Source organism: Austrofundulus limnaeus, unplaced genomic scaffold, assembly GCF_001266775.1.
Source record: "Austrofundulus limnaeus strain Quisiro unplaced genomic scaffold, Austrofundulus_limnaeus-1.0 Scaffold53, whole genome shotgun sequence".
NCBI lineage: Eukaryota > Metazoa > Chordata > Actinopteri > Cyprinodontiformes > Rivulidae > Austrofundulus > Austrofundulus limnaeus.
In genome coordinates this window covers 1499347-1513599 of record NW_013952455.1, presented here as the reverse complement: position 1 = coordinate 1513599, position 14253 = coordinate 1499347, and the positions used below count along the sequence as shown (strand labels likewise).

General features: G+C 43.3%; 2 protein-coding genes across 7 annotated transcripts in view; both read left to right on the top strand.

Moving 5' to 3' along the window:
* Nucleotides 1-3035, top strand: part of pglyrp6 (peptidoglycan recognition protein 6) — a 7065-nt gene extending 4030 nt beyond the window's left edge. The window contains exons 2-5 of the mRNA XM_014008870.1: nt 9-821; nt 923-1133; nt 1206-1500; nt 2946-3035. Of these exons, the coding sequence (XP_013864324.1) occupies nt 9-821; nt 923-1133; nt 1206-1500; nt 2946-2960 (1334 nt within the window). The 3' untranslated portion in view covers nt 2961-3035. The remainder of the gene's footprint in view (nt 1-8; nt 822-922; nt 1134-1205; nt 1501-2945) is intronic.
* Nucleotides 3036-5291: 2256 nt separating this feature from the next.
* Nucleotides 5292-14253, top strand: part of wizb (WIZ zinc finger b) — a 55956-nt gene continuing 46994 nt past the window's right edge. Inside the window, exons 1-3 of one of the 6 annotated variants that reach the window (XM_014008862.1) lie at nt 5292-5583; nt 6075-6247; nt 10285-10483. In XM_014008862.1, the coding sequence (XP_013864316.1) occupies nt 6140-6247; nt 10285-10483 (307 nt within the window). In that variant the 5' untranslated portion in view covers nt 5292-5583; nt 6075-6139. Of the gene's footprint in view, nt 5584-6074; nt 6248-10284; nt 10484-14253 lie in introns of those variants that run through there. The other 5 variants (XM_014008861.1, XM_014008863.1, XM_014008866.1 and 2 more) reach the window with 5 other exon arrangements.

Here is a 14253-nt window from a genome sequence, read left to right as displayed (position 1 = left end):
CCCCCCAGCCTTATTCTCCTGCCACATGGAAGACTTCATTAAGGCTGTAAAGCAGGTCGAAGATCAGGACCCTGKCTCAGAGCCGTTAGCCGTGTTAAAGAAGCTTCGCCGGGCAGCCGGTCTTCATGATGCATTCATTCAGAACTTCCTGGGAAATGCTGACACCGGGGSTTCAGAACTGCATCGTGACCTCTCAAATTACATCTGGAAAGTTGTTCATCACAGAGTGCTGGAAGATGCCAGAGAAGAAGGTCTGGTTCTGACCCCTGATGGTACCACGGTCGCCCTTGGACCCCTCCTCCTGGGTCTTGAGGCCGGCTTCTCCAAGATTGGCGCGTCACGCCTCTAYCAGCTGACTCTGGCCAAAGATCTGGGCCTCGCTCTCGGCTCTCCTGAAGAACATCGATTYGGACCCGACGGCTGCTGGGACAACCTAACCTTTCCTCAAGTCTTCACCCTCTCAGACAAACCCTCCCTACTCACCACAGCTCAGGTCAACGGAGGCATGGAYGGTGTGATACTTGGTACGGAGGTTTCTGCCGATTCAAGAGGTTCTTTCAATCTGAGCAGTCTACTGAGGGACTACTACAGTCAGCAGCTGGGYGGCAAGGGAATGGACGGTGCGCCCCGTCTAATCAGCCGACGCCGCAGGGAGAACTTTAAAGCCCTAGCCCCTCCTTCCTTGCTGGCCAGACATGTGGGAAACTCAGTTAACCTGCGACAGACCCTGGAAGGACACCCAAAGATGAYGAAAAAGATGAAGCGGCAGCTGGTGACTGCAATAAAAAAGGAAATGAAACAGTTTGTCCACATGTACATGGGTGAGCATGAGAAAAATACAGGGAAACGTCTGAATTTTAATCATTCTGTCTCTAAAATTAGAGTGACTTTGTCGGATGATAGCATTCTTAATGTTTTCCAGATTGTCCTCCCTTCATTGCTCGGTGTATGTGGGGGGCAGAGCCGTACAGAGGAACACCCACCAACCTGACCCTGCCTCTGTCCTACATGTAYATCCATCACACCAGCACTCCCAGCCAGCCCTGCCTGACCTTTGAGCAGTGCTCTGCAGACATGCGATCCATGCAGCGCTTCCAYCAAGAAGACCGAGGCTGGGATGACATCGGCTACAGGTAAGGGCAACGTTCGCTTGCATCCTACACGCCCACAAGTGAAGTTCCTAACCATCAGCTGTGCTCCTAAAGCTTTGTTGCCGGCTCTGATGGGTACATATACGARGGTCGAGGGTGGTCCTGGCAAGGAGCCCACACTTATGGACACAACTCCAAAGGCTATGGAGTTTCCTTCATTGGAGACTACTCCACCCGGCTGCCGTCTCAGCACTCCATGGGGCTGGTGAGAGACCAGCTGGCATCCTGCGCTATAGGAGGTGGGCGGCTGGTGTCCTCCTTCACTGTGCAGGGGCACAGGCAGGTGGTGAACACGTCCTGTCCCGGAGAGGCTTTCTATCAGGAGATCAAAGGCTGGGAACGCTTTGGGGTAAGTAGGAACACTGGSAACATGCTGGTGTTGTGAAGAAAACACTGAGATTAATCAAACAAAGTGCCTTTTGATCAGTTTAATGGGTCACAAAAACATGTAGGGTTTAAATGTTCAGTGTATCACTTAAATAGTTTAGATCTTCCTTGATGTCGGTATCTTTTCGATTGGCCTCAGGACCASTTTGAGCCTGACAGGACTGATGAGCTAATGGCTAGTCCGTACAAACTTCCATCTTTAAACATCTCCACTATTCAAAAGTTTATAACGTTACTTGAGTTTCCATAAACCTGGATATTGCCATAAGTTTCACAGTGCCTGATTATTAACATGATGATGTGTTTTTTTTGTCAGCTGCAGCAGCAGCAGCTAGCTATAGCACTTCTGATTCATGTATGGATCACTTCAAAGMTCTGAAAGATTAGTTAAATCACGCCTCACAAGAAAACAACAGGAGACTCAGTTTTTAACAGTTGTTTAAGGGTCCGGTCACTGAATAGACAGGGCTCTCCCTGTCGATCTGACGTCTTTGCCACAGGGGAGTGGCCGGGCCGGAAAACAAATGTGTGCCATTTATTTTTTATTCGTCACCAGAATCTCTTAGACTTCATTCAGGTCTGTTTTAGGTCCAACTGAAGGTTGTGTATTCACACCAGGAAAGTCTTCTGGTCCGGATTAAAAGAAGACTTTATTTTGGTGTGGTTTGCATTCACAYTGTGCTTTTTTGCAAGCAGGCTATAATTWATAAATAAAGCCACGCGGGTGATGATCTCACACTCCTGGATGTTATGTAAGCTGATGCTCTGATCCCACTGTCCCCTYTCCCACTCACATCTGTGAAGTGGTGTCTGAGAGTGACCAAGGTCGATCTGATGAACACGACRTCACTACAGCTCATTGTCTGTAGARCCGTGTTAGCATTAGCAACACTGAARTTTGAGGYYGGTCTGTGTTCACACCAGAAGTGAACCACACCAGTGTTTGCTGGGAAGCGGACCRAGGCCACCTCARATATGGGTCTCTGTCCGATTGTTTGGTCCGGATCAGGGTTCACATGAGTGTATTCACACCTGCATAAAAGGTTCGGACTAACGGGGAAAACAAACTTTGGTCCGTTTAAAGCGGACYAACTGTGTCAGGTGTGAATACACCCTAAGACTTTATATTCTGCGGTTAAATATTTAAGTCTAAATTTATCGCCTGGTCCTTGCTTTGCATTTCCAGTAAAAACATGATATCTTACAGTGACTTAAAGTTTCTAATTAAAGCTGTTAAAAAGTTATCTACAACAGGTTAGATRTTRACTATTTCTAACTTCAACACAGGAACTTACTTTAAAATGCCTGAACMATCACTTTATTTATGTTTCATAAGTTGGCATAAGTTGTCTAGTGTGACAGGGACTTGAACGATATAAAGTGCTTAAATTCTATCATTTCTTTTAGGAGGTGAAGAACTGAAAACCTTTGTGTGACAAGAAGATGCTGGAAGCTGCTCAAACCATAAACAATAAATAAATACTCTTCCTGTTCCCAGGTGTTGACTGTCAGCGTATTGTTTTAATACTTTTGTATTAATATCTTATTTTTACTTTAATCATAAAGCCTTTCAGAGATGATTTAGGGTTTTTACATAGTTAATATTAAATGGATACTAATGATGCAGCCTATAAAAATTTAAAATACAATCCTGTAAAATATTGATCTCACATAATACTGAGATTTTGTGCAACTGGTTAGTGCTCAGAGTATGTGTTGAGAATAATTCCCTGCTACTACCACCTCAAATTTCAGCTCACCAACAGTAAAACAGACTGAGTTACAGCTGTTTAATTTACTAAGGTTAATTAACTGTTACTATTTTGAATTGGGTTGATTTCAAAAGCTAATCCATTGAAGATTATGACTTTTGCTAGAATTTTTTTCTAGAATAGTTCAGTTTTCTGCTGCAAGCTGGAAGATTCTGAGGTTGTAAAGTGTTCATAAACTGAAATATTTGCATTTAGTTTTAGGTTTTCTCCTGATAAAGTCTCCTCAGCCTGCAGGAAACATTTTAAATGTAAAGTAGCTAAATATAAGTCTCTTTGATGCAAAGCACCAAAAGTCAGACACTTTCCAGTATGTTTAGTTGTAGTTTTTTCCATAAATGTTTCTTTCAAAACAAGAGATTTAAATAAAATTCTAGGTATTTCTCCCATGTTAAGGACATCTGAATACTTTTTCCAGACTGAGATTTACACAAATAAATACAAGAATACCTGACAAATTCTGTGTTGAAATTGTCTGATTCCCCCCCCCCCACACCCAGTTGTACTGAAACTGCTGATTGTTTCAAATACAATCAGGGAAATTTTTCTTAAATCTTTGTCAAAATCAGACAAATCAGTAACCAGGGTCACGTTTATTTGATTTTCAGAACAGTTTAATTATGATTTTTATATAAATAAAWTTTTTTTAATATAACTGAAAACAAATTACAACAAAAATTATTTTAGATTTCAGTGGGTGCAGAACTATTATCTGTGAAAACAATTCAAATTGATTACAATCATCCATTGTGTCAAAAAAGGGAAATACTTAGCTTTTCACAAAACTTAACTCAAGTTATTGGATTACTTAAGTCACTTGTTTTTTTTTTTACATACACATAATGATGCCACATGCAATTAAAATAAATCATATTATAATTAGACTTTTATTKATCTAAAGTAAATTACTGTATCTGGTTGTAATAAAAGCTTTATTATCATGAGGTGTGATATACAAACAGACACAATTTATCAGTGATTATCCAATAATACATTAATGCATGATTTTGCCCACAAAATAACTGCATCCCACCACTAGGTGAAGGTGCACAGGGATCAAAAGTAGCCGGCAAAATTTGTTGCGTAAAATCTCCATTTCACTGTATTTTCTACAGCTACTTTTGCTGTTGCCCAGTTGGACTGTGAAGTGGGAATTTCCCACTTAATAATTGTAAATTTAAACTGGAATGCCCCTCCAGTGGGGCTTTCCTGTCAGAAAGTGGGACAGTACAAAACTCAAGACGGCTTCATCACAACCCAACAGTGTGTAAAACTCTCTTCTTTTAATAGCATTTCTGCATATTTTTTTCACATTTAGTTAACCGTACACACCAGTACTTGTCAGTGTTTATAAGAGGAYGTGTGAAACACTGTTTCTATGCAGGAAATACCAGATAGATCACAAAACGTCAAAGTTAATTACAACTGGGCCTGTGAGGACCACCATCATGCTCATGTGGCTCTCAGTGAAAATTAGTTTGACAGCCCTGTTTTAAAACAAGCTTATAAAAATCAGTTTTACATACAGCACAGCCTTTTGGCAAAATAAAAATAAAATAAAAAAAATTCACGCAACAACATTAATCAGACAGCAGGGGGCGCTAAAWGCCTATTTAACAACCTGAATTTAGTTTTTTTCTTCTGAGGATTTTTTTTATCAAACTGGTTGAAAAACAAAAATAAGCATTTTATCACAAAGCTAGCGGGGATTTATTAGGGGTATATTACACGAACAATGGATTCATAACACCTTAATTTACAAGAAGCTTACTTAAATGAAAATTGGGCAAACTTCATCTGCTTGACAAGCTCACTCAGACTTATTGTTTTTTTTTAATGGAAAATAAATAAGTTATCATGACTTGTGCACTTTGCACAACAAATAGATTCATAAAAGGAGTAAAAGATGGGATTGAAAGAAGCAGGCCGTTGTGTAAAAGTTGGAGTAATTAAACTTTACCCCGGTGGGTCGTTGAAAGTCTTCCCCTCCCCGGCCGCTGACGTTACGTACGCCGCCGTGGCGTGTCTGTATGGTGCCTGCTGAGAGCCGAACAACATGGAGTCCTCCGCCTGGCGTCTCCGAGGGAATCCAGCGAAGAAGACCTGAGAGTGGAGTCAAAAACAACAACAACAGACAAATAAAAACAGGAGCCACTTTCTCCGCCCGAGCCTCGGAGCGGAGCGGCGAAAAAGCTGCAGCTCCGTCCCGAAACCATGACGAGCTAAAGCGGACAGAGTCGTCCTCCCCGAGTCGCTAACCCACCAGGCCGATTCCTGTGAGTACTTCTTAAAAAAAAGAGCTGCGGTTTGGGGTTTGAAAGAAGGCAGAGTGCAGGGACGTTTTCTCCTAATCATCTGACAGCAGCTGGATCGATGTCAGCCACGTCCTGTGAAGGGGGAGCGTGGGGGGGACACAGAGAGGCTAACCCGTGGTGGTGGGGGGGACACCTTCATCCAGCCGGGCATTTTCCTGCTTTTCAGAGGGGCATCAGGAGAGGACATGGGCCTGAATTTAAAGGCCACTTATTTATGTAACCATCTGAGACATATTGTGAAAATAGGTCAGACAGAACTAAAACTGCAGCGTGTAATAATGAGCAGCCAGACCTGGGGCACATTCTAGTTTAGATTATAATCCTGTAGGTTTATTTAGATTATTTCCTGCAGGTTTTACTTATGCATGCATGTCACTGCAGCATGTCATGTGGCACATTGTGGAAAAAAAAAAAAAAAGCTTCAATGTGACTTCATGTGTGATTGTTTCCAGAGGAGGAGACACAATGTAGGGCAAGCTGGTCASCAGTGGGTCTCCATACTGTCCTCTGGGGGAGCATGGAGCCAGATGGGCAACTCAGAACCCCAGGGACCAGCTATGGGTCCCCACCCTACGGTTCAGATCACGATCTGGTCAACCCTGACTTCTTCGACTGCAACTTAGGGGTAAGATGTTCCTCACAATCGTAACCACGGCTCAACTTTCTGTCATGGATCACACAAACAGRAGTTGGGAGATGGTGTAAAATGTAAATAAAAACAGAAAGATCTGCATGTCTCCTAAACTCACATTTTATTACAATGAAACAGGGTAAACTAAGACGTTTTTTTTTGTTTGTTTGTTTAAAAAAAGGTACGTTTAAGTTTGATTGCAGTTCAACATTCATGGGTCGTCTTTGCTGGATATTTAGTTTGAATGGCAGCAGATATTTTAAAACCTGTATATACAACGGGTAAAATAAGTATTGAACACGTCACCATTTTTCTCAGTAAATATATTACTAGAGGTGCTAACGACATGAAATTTTCACCAGATGTTGGTAACAACCCAAGTGATCCATACATACAAAGAAATCAAACCATAAATGTCCAGAAATGAAGTTATTTGTAATAATGTGGAATGGCACAGGGAAAAAGTATTGAACACACTTAMTGAAATTTATCTAATACTTTGTACAAAAGCCTTTGTTGTCAATGACAGCTTCAAGACACCTCCTGAATGGAGAAATAGTGGCATGCATTGCTCAGGTGTGATTTTGGCCCATTCTTCCACACAAACAGTCTTCAAATCTTGAAGGTTTCGTGGGCCTCTTCTATGAACTCTGATCTTTAGTTCTTTCCATAGATTTTCTGTTGGATTCAGGTCAGGTGATTGGCTGGGCCATTCCAGCAGCTTTAGTTTCTTTCTCTGAAACCAACTGAGAGTTTCCTTGGCTTTGTGTTTGGGCTCATTGTCTTGCTGAAATGTCCAGCCAYGTTTCATCTTCATCATCCTGGTAGATGGAAGCAGATTTTTATCAAGAATGTCTCTGTACATTTTTCCACTCATCCTTCCTTCAATTATTTGAAGTTTGCCAGTACCATATGCTGAAAAACAGCCCCACACCATGATGTTCCCACCTCCAAACTTCACTGTTGGTATGGTGTTTTTGTGCTGATGTGCAGTGCCATTTGACCTCCAAACATGATGTGTATTCTGGCATCCAAACAGTTCAATGTTGGTCTCATCTGACCAGACTATATTCTCCCAGTATTACACAGGCTTGTTTAAATGTTGTGCAGCAAACTTTAAAGGAGCTTCAACATGCTGTTTCTTCAGCAGTGGAGTCTTGCGTGGTGAGCGTGCATACAGGCCATGGTGGTTCAGTGCATTACTTATTGTTTTCTTTGAAACAATCGTACCTGCTAATTCCAGGTCTTTCTGAAGCTCTCCACAAGTGGTCCTTGGCTCTTGGACAACTCTTCTGATAATTCTTTTCACTCCTCTGTCAGAAATCTTGCGAGGAGCACCTGGTCGTGGTCGGTTTCCACTTCTGAATTATGGCCCCAACAGTGCTCACTGGAACCTTCAGAAGTTTAGACATTCTTCTGTAACCGATGCCATCATTATGCTTTGCAACAAYAAGGTTGTGAAGGTCTTGAGAGAGCTCTTTACTTTTACCCATCATCAGATGGTTCTTGTGTGATACCTGGCCATCATTTGGGACTGAACCAGCTGATATTAACTTGCACTGACAAGGGGCATGCTTGCTTTCTAATTACTGAGAGAGTTCAGCTGGTGTCTTGGCTTTCCATGCCTTTTTACACCTCCCTTTCTTCATGTGTTCATACTTTTTCCCTGTGCCATTCCACATTATTACAAATAACTTCATTTCTGGACATTTATGGTTTGATTTCTTTGTATGTATGGATCACTTGGGTTGTTACCAACATCTGGTGAAAATTTCATGTCATTAGCACCTCTAGTAATATATTTACTGAGAAAWATGGTGACATGTTCAATACTTATTTTACCCACTGTACGTTTCTACATTAAATAGTGCCTTAAGCCACCCGTGGCAAAGGCGCTAATGCACCCTCATACCATAAGAGAGGCAGGATTTTGAACTCAAGAGAACAAATCGTTCCTCTTTTCTTTAGCAAGAACATGGTTGTTAAAAAGAATTGCAAACATTGATTTATCTGACCAACTCTGCCTCTGTCTGTTTTAAAGGGGAACTCATGCAAAATTCACTTCACTTCTCACTAGGGTTGGGCATAATCRTATCGTGTGCAATTAATCGTCAGAAAAACATTAATCGATTTATTATTTGGCACTTGACGATTAATACGATTAATGCCACCAGGCAGAGCCCGCTCAATGCTCCTCTCCGCTTCAAATATGATTAACATAAAAATAAAGTTCTGTAATTTATTTATCTATCAACACAATTTAAAATTTGATGTATAGCCTGAAGTCTGTAATTTTGACACAATTTGGAACAGATTTTATGAAGAGCAAATCTTTTCCACTAAAATGGTCATGTGACTAGGACATGAGGGTGTCCAGGGACTCCAGGGGATTAATCCTCAAATTAATCATTATTGGCTAAATACCACAATTAATCGTGATTAATTATTTTTGCCAATATTGCCCAGCCCTACTTCTCACTTCAAAATTCACTTCTTCAATTAAGTAGCCATTATATTATAATAGATGCAGTTTGTCATATTTCAACATGGTCTTGCTGAAATATGTAAGGGGTGGTATTGTTCATACCATCATATAACCTTTAGAAAATACAGCTGTTTACAGTATTATGGGGGGGGATCTGTTGAGTAATTAACATTTTTGCTTGTGAGCATTTACATGCATATAACAACATTCTAGAGCCACAGAGAGGCAGTAGAAAACTCACTGCTCTGACGTGTTGTTGTCACTCAGAGCAGCAGAAGAGGAATCACAGAATGGTTTTGCCCCTTATTATGTTGCACAAATCAAAATACGTCCACCTACGTCTTTTAACTATATTTAACTACCTTTAACTACGTCTTATTCGTGCTGCTGCATACTTTTAGCCAGTCTTTGTGCTGATAAAGTTTATAGGTATTTCCTCATCTGCAGCGAGGAGCCTCCTGTGTCTGTCACTACCTCAATGGGAGACTTTATTTTATTTTTTATCTCGCTCGGAGGTTAAGAGATGCAACCGTGTGTGTGTGTGTGTGTGTGTGTGTGTGTGTGTGTGTGTGTGTGTGTGTGTGTGTGTGTCTGTCTGTCTGCTCCTTTCTCCTCTATTTGTCTTCTAAATGAGATGAGGTGGTCAGAACGCACATCAGTTACGTTATGGGGCATCTAGATCAGATCCTAGAATATTTATGTCCCAGTTTTCATAGCAGCCTTGCAGAACTTTGGCACTTCACCTCATGTGACTCATACAGTCATAATTTTTACATACATCACCATATTCTGATGCCGYGGTAAACTAAAATAACATCATACTGCCCAAGCCTAAAACCTTCCCTGAAAAAAAAATGTAATCTGAATACGAGTATATGTTGTTCTAAAAGCTAGCCATGGCATAGGCAGTAATGCACCCCTATACCATCAGAGAGGCAGGCGGCTGCTCTTTACTTCAAAGAGTGTGATGTGAGTACAAAATTTTAAATTTCAGTTCATCTGATTTGTCTGACCGCAGTAGACAGGTGTGATTCTGGATGGTGTTTACAGATGACTTATTTGCACGATAGAGCTTTAATTGTTTTTATATTTATTGCAAAATGCTCCTATGCACCACTTACTTCGACAACCTTTGTTGCTAATCTTGTTTATTTTTTAAATGTTGTTGCACAAAATTCAAACTTAACAAATTTTTTTCTAGAAATTATTCAGTTTCTTTATTTTAARTATTTATGTTCACTATTTTTTATTGTGAATAAAATGTCTTTATGGTTTTCACAGATCATTGCAATAGGACTTTATGTATTCGTATGTTGCACAGTGCAAACAAAATAGGCAAAGAACTGAATAAAAAGCCAATTGATGGATTTTTGTCAAAACAAGTAAGAAAATTCTGCCTGTTTTTGAATCTCTGTTACTCAGACAGACTTTGCTGTAGAAACATGCTTAAAATGGAAATCAGTCAGAGAAAAAGGGACTTTGCATGTCACTTAATGTGTGTTAGGTGTTATAACARTTTATTTATGTGTGTGATTTCACTGACTAGTCACATTCCCCAAATCTGGGAGATGGCCTGCCGTCTGGAAAAAGCCCGTGGAATGTCTCCATAGAGGAGAGGTCTGAGCAGAGTGAGGACTCTCAGCCTGCTGCAGACCTGCAGAGGGACTCACAGAAGAGTTTCAAGTCTTCAGCCTTCTCGTCGTCCCTCAGCTGGGACTCTGACTCAGAGAAAGAAACACTCGATGGTAACTTTACGTACTGAAACTTACAGAAGGCTATTTCTAACACACTGGTGCAAAAAGGATCCTGTAAGTAATAATCATGACTTATAGCTATCTCCAAATTATGAGTTAGTATCTTCCAATTATAACTTATGACAATGTCATGAGATAGGTGAGTCGTACTTATGAAATAGTATGTCATCAGTTATAATTATAGGCACAGTTTTCACTATTTGCTTGTTATTTTTCTGTATTTGTCATGATCTTTAATGTGCAACTCCTCACAGCTTTGGGAAAACACAGTGCACCTTCACACAGTCACAGTTTAGAGTTCTTGGACAAAGTCTTTCCCAGGTTTTTGGTAAAGGCCCTGTCCCACTATGATTTACACTAGGGATACACAATATATCGGCATCAATATCGGTATTGGCAGATGTTAGTATTTTTTTTTTTTAGAATATCAGTATCGGCCCGATATGTAAAACTGGGCCGATATTGACCTCTGATATTGATTTTCCTCTTTTTAGCTTTGTGTTTCTGWTTTTGGAGGGGAGATGGTTGGTTGAGTGGTATCTGCTGCACAGCCAGGAATAAATGAAGTACAGAGCCATGTCAGAGGTCTGGTCGTTTATTTTAGGTATCAAAAAAAAAAAAGACCCAAGTAGGTTTGTGCATATATGTGTAATATAATTTGTGTGTTTGTCCAATATTGGTAAATATTGGTTATCGGCCATAACAGCAATAATTATATCTGATATCGAAATCGGCTGAAATCTTCATATCGGTGCAYCCCTATTTTACACAACTTATACCAACTTAGGAAAATTTTGTCCAGCACTGAAGATATCTACGTTGAAGATGGAACAAAAGATGTACTGGAAGCCTCTTTTGGACATATACACACTGTCAGTGGTGKACACAGTTTCCCTAAAGCACTAGTAGGGGAACTAATTTCCTGATTAGTGCTTTAGGGCTTTTGCTAATTTTWAAATTTATTAGTGGATTAGCACTTGCTAAATTTATRGGATAAATTTAGAAGCACTAACTGAGGTCTTTAAATGTTATTGATCAACATTATTGTTCACAGTTGAGGGTGAAAGCTGTCGCACATTTTGTTCATATGCTTGACCCCGGTAGGGTCACCCAAGGCAAATAGGTCCTAGGTGAGGGATCAGACAAAGTGCAGCCCAAAGACCCCTATGATGAATACAATAATTGGAGTCAGTGTTCCCTCGCCGGGGCCCTACTCTGGAACCAGGCTTGGAGGTGGGGCACGTTGGCGAGCGCTTGGTGGCCGGGCTTTCATCCATGGAGCCCAGTTAGGCACAGTCCAAAGAGGAGACGTGGGTCCCCCTTCCCATGGGCTCACCACCTGTGGGAGGAGCCGTAGGGGTTGGGCGCCTTGTTTATTGGGCAGTTGTTGAAGGCGAGGACCTTGGCGGTCTGATCCTCAGCTACAGAAGCTGGCTCTAGGGACGTGGAATGTCACCTCTCTGGTGGGGAAGGAGCCTGAGCTGGTGTGTGAGGTTGAGAGGTTCTGACTAGATATAGTCGGACTCAYCTCAACGCACCTCTCTGGCTCTGGAACCAGTCTCCTCCAGAGGGGTTGGAYGCTCTTCCACTCTGGAGTTGCCCTTGCTGAGAGGCGCTGAACAGGATTGGGCATACTTATTGCCCCCCATCTCGGTGCTTGTACGTTGGTGTACACCCTGGTGAACGAGAGGGTAGCCTCCCTCCACCTATGGGTKGGGGTACKGGTCCTGACTGTTGTTTGTGCCTGTGCGCCTAACAGCAGCTCAGATTACCCACCCTTTTTGGAGTCCTTGGAGAGGGTGCTGGAGAGCGCTCCTAACGGGGACTCCCTCGTTYTGCTGGGGGACTTCAATGCTCAAGTGGGTAATGGCAGTGAGACCTGGAGAGGGCGTGGTTGGGAGGAACGGCCCCCCTGATCTGAACCCGAGCGGTGTTTTGTTATTGGACTTCTGTGCTCGTCACGGATTGTCCATAACTAACACCATGTTCAAGCATAAGGGTTTGCTATAGGGTTATATGTGCTCTTGGCACCAGGACACTCTAGGCCGCAGTTCGATGATCAACTTTATTGTCGTTTCATCTGATCTGCGGCCGCATGTCTTGGACACTCGGGTGAAGAGAGGGGCGGAGCTGTCAACTGACAACTACCTGGTGGTGAGTTGRCTCCATTGGTGGGGGAGGATGCCGGTCAGACCTGGCAGACCCAAACGTTTAGTGAGTGTCTGCTGGGAACGTCTGGCAGAGTCTCCCGTCAGACGGAGCTTCAACTCACACCTCCGGGAGAACTTTGAACATGTTCCGGGGGACATTGAGTCCGAGTGGGCCATGTTCCATGCCTCCATTGTCAAGGCGGCTTACCTGAGCTGTGGCCGTAAGATTGTCGGTGCCTGTCGTGGCGGAAACTCTCGAACCTGCTGGTGGAAATCGGCGGTGAGGGACGCTGTCRGGCTGAAGGAGGAGTCCTATTGGGTCTTTTTGGCTTGTGGGACTCCGGAAACAGCCGGTAGGTATTGGCAGTCCAAGTGGATTGCGGCTCGGGTGGTCACTGAGGCAAAAACCTGGGTGTGGGAGGAGTTCGGAGAGGCCATGGAAAAAGACTTCCGTACAGCTTCGAGGTGATCCTGGTCCACCATCCAGCGTCTCGGGGGGTGGGTGGGTGGGGGGAAGCGGTTCGCCATCAACACTGTTTATGGTGGGGATGATGCGCTGCTGACCTCWWCTTGGGACGTTGTGGGTYGGTGGGCGGAATACTTCGAAGACCTCCTCAATCCTACCGACACGTCTGCCCATGAGGAAGCAGAGTCTGAGTACTCTGTGTCGGACTTTCCAATCTCTGGTGCCGAGGTCACTGAGGTGGTTAAAAAGCTCCTCGGTGGCAAGGCGCCGTGGGTGGATGAGATTCGCCCAGAGTTCCTTAAGGCTCTGGATGTTGTGGGGTTGCATTGGTTGACACGACTCTACAATATCGGGTGGACATTGGGGGCATTTCCCCTGGATTGGCAGACCGGGGTGGTGGTGCCCATATTTAAAAAGGGAGCATGTGTCCTAGGTGAGGGATCACCTAGGACACACAGTGTGTTCCAACTATAGGGGGATCACACTTCTGAGCCTCCCTGGWAAAGTCTATTCRGGGGTCCTAGAGAGGAGGGTCCATCGGATAGTCAAATCTCGGATTCAGGAAGAGCAGTGTGGTTTTCATGCTGGTAGTTGGACACCGGACCAGCTCTGCACCCTCAGCAGGGTCCTGGAGGGTGCATGTGCTTTGTGGACTTGGAGAAGRTGTTTGACCGTGTCCCTMAGGGACTCCAGTGGGGGTTACTCTGGGAGAATGGGGTACCAGACCCATTGATACAGGCTGTAAGGTCCCTGTACGACCGGTGCCAGAGCTTGGTCCGCATTGCCGGTAGTAAGTCAGACTTGTTTCTGGTGAGAGTTGGACTCCGCCAAGGCTGCCCTTTGTCACCAATTCTGTTCATAACTTTTATGGACAGAATTTCTAGGTGCAGCCAAGGTGTTAAGGGGATCCTTTTTGGTGACCTTAGGATCACRTCTCTGCATTTTGCGGATGATGTGGTCCTATTGGCTTCATCAGATTGTAATCTCCAGCTCTCACTGGAGCGGTTCGCAGCCGAGTGTGAAGCGGCCGGGATGAGGATCAGTGCCTCCAAATCTGAGACCATGGTCTTGGGCCAGAAACCGKTAGGGTGCCTTCTCCGGGTTGGGGAGGAGATCCTTCCCCAAGTGGAGGAGTTTAATTATCT